Consider the following 9,816-nt stretch of genomic DNA (forward strand, 5'->3'; position numbering starts at 1 on the left):
CATACTGTCACATACACTGCTCTACCACAATACAGGCATCAGGTGCCGAGTTATACAGTCATTACTTAGTTTCTGATCTGAGGTCTATTAAAGATGTTTCATGGATACTGAGCCAATTTCATTTAGCTGTAAACTGTGAGTTGGAATCCAAATCAATCCTGCCTCTCACATTACCCCGGAGAGACTTTTTAAAGAGTTTCATATTGGCAGTATGCAGGCACCAAAGTGAAAACAGTATATAAAAGGAACCTCATATCTGTGGCACTGATAGGAGGGTGATGTATATTGCCAGTTGGAGGTTGAGAAAATGAACTCAAACTAAAGGGGATGTGGATCAAAGAGAGGGGCAGCGCCAGTGATCATCGTTAGACTTCCTGCGCACCCTCCCAACCCCCACAACGCCTTCCTTTACATTACCATTATTAAAAAGGAGAGGACTCTCTTAATAAAGTCTATTAATCACACCGGGGGAGTCGGTTCATCGGTTCACCCTCTTGTGAGGGTCTCTAATCAATCAAACTCGCTGGTAATGTATTCATGGGAGATGTAAGAAAGGACTTGTTTGACAGTGTTCCAAGGAGGAAGAATTTATTAAGTTCCCTTCACCAGTCAGCCAATACCGAGGAGTCATGAATACACCCCCACCCTATACCCCACCCTTGTCCTCTCTGCCTGGTACTGTGAATAAAAGAGCCTTCATAATGTATGAAGTCTGTACAAATATTGGAAACGTCCAAAATATGTCCTCTCATTAACAGTGATGAGTGAACGCCGAGAGTATTGGCATTTGTCAGATATGCTCGGAGTGTAAAGGCACTGTTGTACAAGGCCTCTGCTGTGTCGGGTGATGTAGAGACATCACTCTCTTGCGATCCTCTCAAAAGCCGGAGAAAATGTGTCTTATTAGTTCACACGAGGTGGCGAAATTCTGTGCTACACCGCTGACTAATGTACAAAGCTGAGAAGGCGCAGGGCTGATGGTTTGCTGGGCCTCTGTTACTGACGTGTGAGCGGAGAGGGTGCGGAGAGGCGACACCAGGCTGGTAAAAGTGTGCAGCTGTTGGAAGCAGCTATGAAGCCAGGCGTTTTTTTACAAACCCACCTCTGTGCTCATCTCCTCGGTAAATGCTTTACAGGCAGATTGACATTGTAAAGAGATAAGGGATTGCAGCTTTTCACCAGAAACGTGAAAAATGTTCCTATAGTATTTCTTTATAAAAAAAAAAAAAAGAAGTGTCTCTAATTTTATTTTACACTTATTTTAAAGCCATATTCACAAATGTCAACACTGACTACAATACTGTGTGAGTTAGAGCAGAAAAGTCAAGAACATACACATACTGGAGCTGAAACATGTTTTATAGAGGAGGGTGCATAAAAAGCCCTTATTGCCTTTGCTTTGTCCTGAGGAAGAGCTGAAAGACGGCTATGCTTTGCTTCAAACGCTGCATTTCCATAATTGCCCTGTAACTCTGGCCTGTCTGAAGGATCTGAAGGGGGCTGAGAAAAGCACAATCTTTCAGCTGGGTGAACGGCAAAAGCCCCAATGCCTCTCCCTCTGGCCTGTCGGCCTGTCGCCCCCTTCCCCACTTGTTGCCTTTTGGATTCAGTGAAAGAATTCCTCTCTCTCTAACCTCCATCAACAAAAGGCATGAAATCAGTGCCCTCCCTCTCTCCCGCTTCGGCCCCAGAGAATGTCACTCCTTCTGGGCCTTTTGTCCTTTGCTCAGCCCAGGGAAACACAACAACCCCTCTCTGCCTGGCTATTCTTTAACGTGTTGCCACTGTACTTTCACTTCCATTCTCAATAATGAATGTGCCATAAAACATGCAGGAGACACGGAAGTCGCATATCTTCGGCAGGAGTAAAATTGAGCTTTCCTCCTCCTCTTCTTTCAGCTCTGGAGTGCGACCGCTGTAACAAGTTGCCGTGGAGTGCTGCGGCCCTGTAAGCCTGTATATAAAGGTATGTGGTGTGTGGGACATGTGTTCCAGAGAGCAGATCCCCGCTCCTCCTGCGGTCAGCTAACACACAGGCCGAGTGCTTGCAAAAGGGCAGCCCCTCTCTTGGCCCGGGCAAGCGCTGGGTGGGGGCGCAGTCGACAGTGGCTCATAAAAGGATTAGTCCACCGCACAAAGACAGTGGGCCGCTTCTAAGCCTGACTAGGTCCACAAAGGAGATGACATTTGTCTGTCTCGGTGGCAGGAGGGGGTGTGGCAGAACGGGCCTGCCTGGGGGTAGCAGGAGGAGGAGGTGGCACTGGTGGTGGGGCTACAATGACAGAAGGGGTGGATGGGGTGAAAACACAAGACTGACCCCCTTTATTTGCAGCGGCCTCCTCTTTCACAGTGCACCTCTGGCCCTCTCCAATGGGCTGCTCTAGTGTTTATTTACTCCATGGCTTCTCCCCATTCACACATGAGCCTCTGATGGCTCCATTGGCCAGACCCTTTCAGCCGCCTGGTGCTGCCGTCCACCTTCTCCCAGATCAATGAACACTTCGAAAGACAGATTAGATTTCCTTTTAATGATTCCATCTTTCTCCGATTTTTCCCCTTCTAAATGGCTGTTTAACAGCGCATTGTAGCTGTATGTAGACCTGTCTCAGACTATTGAGGGCAAAAGGGAGCAGCAGTCAACAGCATTCATGGCAACATAATGTGATTAGAAATGAAGTGTAATTTATTTCAACTATGTCAAAAACGTTCCCACACTCGTCATGCTACAGAATCATCTTTATAAATAATTACAAGACAGTGAGTATAATTGGGAGCTATATGCTTTATAAGGTGGGATATCTGAATCTGAAAATCCATATCATCACATTTTGATTATTTTAGCTATTAAGCCTCCAGCTCCTAATATGTTTAATTCCATCTTCTTTAATATCTTCCCATCTCATGTGGAATAGATTACCCTGTGCTTTTGAGGCAGTTGAGTACAAGTGTGCCCCGCAGACTCTGAGCATTCAACGCAGCCTGGACCTCAGAAAATAAGAAGAGGAGTCAATGTTGATTATTGCTCATTAGCCAGGAGAACATCCACTTAACGTGCGAGGAAACGAGTGACACGCCGTGCCCCACTGGAAATGGTCCGTGTGTAGCTCAGAGCAAAAATGTTAGCTCATGCATTCCATTTGCTCTTTGTAACCGGGAGCAGGTTGGACACGTATGGCGACATAAGCAGCCATGATTACTTTGTTTCTGCCGAGGCATTTTAATCCCTAATTTCATGCACTGATCAGAGGAGAGGCCCTGAGCTCTAGACACGATCACTGGCCCTTCAGTAGCATTTCAATTGAATCCCCATGATCAAGAGGTGGCTTGTTCTGGGCCCCTCAGGAGAAGACGTCCTGTGAACAGTGAGGGAATAAGCATTGCTATTTATAAGGTTCAGTGTGCTCACATGCAGCTACCCTTACAGCCCACCTTATATTTAAAAAGTGTTTAATAAGATGGCATAAGTCATGGTGAATCTTATCGAACTGATTTTTTTTTTTATATATGTATATACTGTTTAAATAATGTTTTTTTTTATTTTTTTATTCTGATTCGATTGTTTCCTTCCTTGTGAAATTCCATATAAAAATAACAAATTTTCCTTTTTATTGTATAATAATAAACTGTACTGGTCATTCAAAGCTTCCTTTAACAAAAGGAAGTGGGCAAGAATGTAAAAAAGAAAAAAAACCACTATTACAATCAATCAGCTGGCTGATGCCTCTTATTAATATGCATCGCGCGGATAGATCGGGCTCTTAAGGAAGATAATTGATTAGACAGGAAGGCAACATGGTGAGCGGAGCTCAAAAGGCTCCGGAGTCTTTCCCTCGGCTGACTTGGGGTTTGTTTAAAACGTATCCTAAACCTAGAGAGGATACGGCTCGAGCACTTTTCATCTGCCTTTGCTGCCCTGAATGGCAGACATTAAAAGATATAGTCCTCGTTGACCATCTAAGTCTAGTTGAGGAATGTGTGACAGACTGTTGTCTCTGTTTTTTTTTTTGCGTTTTTAAAATATAAAAGCAATCATAAAACCAAGTCCTTTAACATTTAAACTATGACAGGAAATATAAATCTGAAATTAATAAATTAATAAATAATGACAATATCATCGACAAGGATGCGTTTCGTTTTAAGTAGGATAAATTAGGAAATCGAAGTTTGTCTCCCAAAATACATTTCTGGACGTTTTCAACATTTATTTTCTGCTATTAAATAAGTTGGATAAAACACAATAATTTGCATACCACTTTAATGTCTCATCTAAAACTGGAGAGATTTTTTTTCATATCGGCAAAATTTGAATAATAGAAATATTGACGGTATTTTTCTCTCTTGTTTTCTTTTCTTGTTTTAACCTTTTATCTCATCTTACCGCAGGAATGAAGTGAAACGATTGAATGCTCTTTCAAGGATGATTGAGAAGTCCTGTCATTCTCAAGTTAAGCATGGCAGCCATACAATATTGTTTAATACTCGAGCTAGTGGCGACTGTAAAAAACAGCTGAATTTGATCTACTTGTTCTATTTGACAAGATTTGCTTTATTGTACTTTTTGGTAAATATTTGCATAATGTTTATGCCTAATTGTTGCCCGTTGTTGTTGTGACCCAAACTGAAAAATGCCTCTTTGTTTTTTGATAAGATATGTTTGATCGTTTGGGCTAAAATTAACATCAATTATTTATTTTTCTTGCCTTTTAAACATATGTATATATGCTTGCTTTTTGACGCATCAAAACAAGTGATTAATTGTGACATATGCACTGCGTTTGTACATCATAAAATCACAACACGAAGGCTTGAAAACACGTTAAAAAGGTCTGATATTGTGACAGATTAATAAGAGCAAAATGTACTATCGAATTTTATATCACACCTGATGGATAAATTAGAAATGCGCCGAAGGAAATTCACACTACATGAGCTCAATCTTTGAGTGTGTGTGTGTGTGTGTGTGTGTGAGAGTGCACCAGAACATGGCCGACTGCATGTGACTGTAGAGGGAGCTCCAACACTAAGTTTACATAAACTTCCTCTGATAAGGTCTCACACACATGCAAATGATCACGTCACGGGCAAACAAAATAAATTATGTTATTATTAGTTCTACAGCTACCATATATTACAATTATTCCAAAGAGCAGCGTTGGTGGAGGAACATTTGTATGATATATGTGAAGAGCAAAAGCATTGCAAATTGAGCATGATGAGATCTGGGAGTTGCTGTGCGAAGCCAAGACCCATCCTTAGGATCAGCTGAACCGCTTTTACCGAATAGCAGCGATCATACAACAGTGATTCATTACCTAAAATCTCTTTATAAACCATACAATTTCAGACGGAAATTAATGAAAGAATTATTCATTTTACGTCTCTGTAAGGATAATCCCACAACATTAATATCCAAATATATGCCGCAACACTAGCTAATTAGCCTTAAGTCCCTCCACTACAAAAGTGTGATGAATCCCTCTCGAATATTTACTTATCACTGCCACGGCGGATGAAGTCTGTGCCTTAGGCTGTCCACTAACACACATACAAATACATACCAAAGCAATGCAATTCAAGCTGCAGTGCACAATAACAGCCACCATCAAAAGCAGCTGTCAAAATACCTCGGCCAAAAACCAGCAATTTCTTAAAGTTGCAGCAGTTCATTTATTAGCCAAAATATAGACTTTCTTGTACAATTTGGTTCACAAGTATGTACATATTCTTAACTTTATATACAAAACATTTGAACATCAAATCCTCACAGAACTTACAAAAAGGAAAAGAAAAACTCACAGACTACAGGTTCATACATTATTACATTAGCAGTTTTACACAGGACATGCTTACAATGTAAGTATACAGAGATGTATTATTCTTATTTTACATTCCATATTCAAATTAAAAAAAAAGAATAAAGAGGATTGGTGTGAGGTTATGGAGAGGAGAGAGCCGAAAGAACCACCGCTGCTTAGTTGGTTCTGAGGCCTGAAATACACAGGGGTAACAGAAAAAAACATTGGATTGATCTAAAAAGAAATCCTACTAATAATAGCCTCGGGAAAAAAAAACAAAATAATATAAAAGTGACAATTGCCTTTCAAAAACGAGCTTGTAGTGAATTTGCATTGAGCTCATTTGCATGACCAAACAAGTAAGTGTAACATAGGCCTTGACGAAAAAACACATGCGCACAAACACAGGGATAAAAAAAAAAAGAAAAGTATCTTAGAATAAAAGCTAATTTGGGTAAATATTGCGTTTAAAAAAGAAAATGTGATATGGCATCAAAAAAGAAAATTCCCAAATGTCATCAATTGACAGCCTCGCTATCTTTGAACTGGGTGAAAGCTGTTTTTAACAACTTTTTTTCTCTGCATCCAAGGCACTAGATCTCTCTGAAATTGTGGCAATGAAAATTAAAATGCATTCATTGAACTGCCTATTCTCAGAGCCCATCCCGGGTTTCAGTGAATTTAGTGTTGAAAACTAGTTGGCTTAATAGGACGAGGGCTTTATGTAAACCATTGAATACAAGCACGTGGGCCTCAATATCCCATGGATGTAGCAATACCAAATCAAGGAGGAAACGGACACGAATATTAAGAACACTTTTCACCCAATTCAACATTTGACTTTTTTTTCTTAAATGCTTTCTGATGAGGTTTTCATAATTCTCTCGGACATTTTTCAAAGCTGTTACACACCACGCGCACACACGCACACACGCATACATCAAACACACTGTATTCTGTAAGCTATTATATTGTAACACTGTTCATCTGTGTGGCCTAGAGAAAGAGAGAAACAAAATCCATGAACAGGCAAAGAAGGCAAAAGGAGGTCTAAAATAATAGAAATGAATGACGGGCAATGGACTAGTGTCTTTGTTTTTGTAGTTATCTATACATGCGCGTCTCAGTGTCGGGGACATGTACCTGTGACTGACGTCTCTGAACTATGACTCTTGTCCTCCGTGTGCCTGCTGCTGTAGAGGGCCAGGCCGGTGGCAGTGGCCTGGTTTGCCAGTCCCAGATAATGATTTGAGTTCAGTAAAGCCAGCTGATGCGCCGAGAAGGCTCGGTTTGTCCAGTTCTGCATTTTCCCAACGGGACAAGAAGAGATGAGTCTATGTGGGGCGATTATGGTCTGGGCGGCCGGACCTGCGGAGTTGCTGCCGTTCATGTGTGGCGATTTGCGCGGATTGTCAGGGGCCGTGGCTGTCTCTGCCAAAGACCAGATCTTTGGCTTTTGGGCCGGGGCAGGGTTGTTCTCTGAGGGCGGCGAGCTAACGGACACCGTATTCAGTTTGAGCGGTTCCCCGTTTGCTTGGGACGCTTTGCTGTCCAAAGAAGAGTGGTGATGGTGGTGGTGAGGGTGGCTGTGGAAGTGCTCTCCTCCCCTCTCCACGTCTTTCCCCTCTTTCCCCACAGCTTTTAGAAACCTCTGGTCGGGCCCTTGTAAATCCTCATAGCCGTCCGAAATCTCAGAGTCACTCCTCCCGTCAAGTTTAATATCTGAATGCAGGTCGTCCTGGTCGTCCAAGTCGTCCTTGTTCTCAATATTTTCCGTGTCGATGTTCTCCAAGTCGATCTCCTCCTCGTCCTCCCTCTTGTCCCCCTCCTCCCCCTCGTGATCGCTGCCGTAAACATTTCCCTCTTCGTCGGTGCGGTTCCGAGGGGCCCAGGTCATCTTGTTCTCCTTCTTTAGCCTCCTCCTGGCGTTGGCGAACCAGGTGGACACCTGGGTGAGGGTCATTTTAGTGATGATGGCCAGCATGATCTTCTCGCCCTTGGTTGGGTAGGGGTTCTTGCGGTGCTCGCTGAGCCAGGCCTTCAGGGTGCTGGTGCTCTCCCTGGTGGCGTTTTTGGGTCTGGATGGGTCACCGAACTGATATTGGCCATATGGATAAAAAGCAGGGTGATGGTGGGCGAACCCTGGGTGCTGGACACCGGGGCTGTCTTTGAGTTCATACTGAGCACCCTGCAAAGACAAAGAATCACAGAGTCAGAGGGATTTATGAGACTTAAAATATTAATGCCATAGGATACTTTGTCTGGAATTATTCTTTATGATCAATTGAATCAAGCCACATATTATTACAAGGGGATTTACGGGAATAAAACAACATCGAGGTTATTATTGAAGTGTAAACAAACACAACTCAAAGCAAAATAAAAGTATTTTTGTTCAACTCAAAACGTTATGTGTACCACAAACTTAGCAACTGAATGAAAAAAATGAATTATTTGAAATGTACTTTATATTTATAGCGAAACACTTAGGCGGACAAGACTTTACTTGTATGCACTTATTCCCCACCTATGTAAACCTTCACAGCACGTTGCAGCATTGTATTAACTCTTTTGCTATCACTTTCAGGAAATGATGTAACAATAAGCCCGAAGCGCAGTTTGTTAATGTGTTACTTTTTAACCACTTTTAACTCAATTTCACGAAAGATTCAGCCACAAAGTAACCCAGACCACGGCGCTCAAAAAGTTTACGCTCAAAAAGTGCCAATAAACCTCTCCTGGAGACTTGTTTATTTCTCTCCATTTCAAGTGTGAGGTAAAAAGTTATGGATGACTTAAGAGAGACCAGAGTGACTTACCAATTGATTGAAAATTGATATATCGTTTGAGTAGGGCAGAAACGCTCCGTAGCCCTGCGCTGCCGCGGCGAAAGGAGATCCATACATAGTGGAGAGGACGTTGGAGAGTGCGCCGGACGGACTGAGCTCTGTCCCGGCCCGGGCATTGCTGGCGATCCCCTGGCGCTCCGGCGGGTATATCGGTCGGATGTACTGATATCCCAGCTGAGGGAAAGACATGGCGGTAGGAAAAGGGGAAAAAGTCTGCTGCAATCACACAAAGCAAGGGAATTGCCTCGATATCCACTTTTACAGTGTGAGCATGTGAGCAACAAAAGGTGCAAGCAAGGGAAGTCTATATTTCCTCGGTAACAGCCAGTGTAAACGATCCGGTTGCGCCCCTTATTTCTTCCTCTTCTTCTTTCCACCCTCACTTCCCTATTGATCTGGATGGACTAAGGTCAGGTCCTTACAGATTGCTTTAGATTATTGGGACTCCCTTGCTCAGATTGACATTTCTAGTCGTTTAGAAGCCCCTCCTATTTCTCAAATCTCACCCCTCTCATACACACCGCTCACCAAACAGCCTCTCTCTCTCTCTCTCTCTCTCTCTCTCTCTCTCTCTCTCTCTCTCTCTCTCTCTCTCTCTCTCTCTCTCTCTCTCGCTCTCTCTCTCTCTCCCCTCCCTTGCTCTCTTTTCTCGGATAAGTGCACTGACGTCGCGAGCTCTTATTTGAATGGGGTTTCAAATCTCATTTTATGGCTCGCCAATCTATTTCATTTGTTATTTGTTCGAGTCCGTCCCACCGCATTGTTTGTATTAATTCTCAATTTTGCCCATTTGCACAACAGTAAGCATTTTGGTGTCAACGACTGATTAACTTTTTTTGTCTTTAGTCGTCTTTTTAACACAAAAAGACACTTTGATACTTTGAGACTCGCTGAAGAGGTTAACAAAGTAAAATCGAGGAAGGCAGTTTCCTCCCTTTTGTATTAATGGGAACGTGTTCACACACGTATTTTTTAATTTACATTATTTTCTATTAAAAAAATGTCAGTGGACAGTGTCAAACACACTTAAATCACAAGGAAAAAATATGAAAATAATGAATATGTTTGTAACTGACGGTGGTCATGCCTTGTAGCTAATGACCCCGGATCACAGGCTATACACACCTTTTTATTTATCGCTATGTCACTGGGTGCAAACTGTGTTTTCTTAC

General features: G+C 42.5%; 1 protein-coding gene across 1 annotated transcript; it reads right to left on the reverse strand.

Moving 5' to 3' along the window:
* Positions 1–5,643: 5,643 nt before the first annotated feature.
* irx3a (iroquois homeobox 3a) lies at positions 5,644–9,053 on the reverse strand. The gene is made up of 3 exons (XM_076077933.1): positions 8,615–9,053; positions 6,939–7,983; positions 5,644–6,398 (listed from the first exon to the last, which is right to left on the reverse strand). Exons 1-3 carry the CDS (start codon positions 8,831–8,833, stop codon positions 6,358–6,360), a joined length of 1,305 nt encoding a protein of 434 aa, XP_075934048.1. The 5' UTR covers positions 8,834–9,053; the 3' UTR covers positions 5,644–6,357.
* Positions 9,054–9,816: the final 763 nt, after the last annotated feature.

The sequence above is a fragment of the Anarhichas minor genome, unplaced genomic scaffold (assembly GCF_050575085.1).
Source record: "Anarhichas minor isolate MPS153535 unplaced genomic scaffold, ASM5057508v1 ptg000062l, whole genome shotgun sequence".
NCBI lineage: Eukaryota > Metazoa > Chordata > Actinopteri > Perciformes > Anarhichadidae > Anarhichas > Anarhichas minor.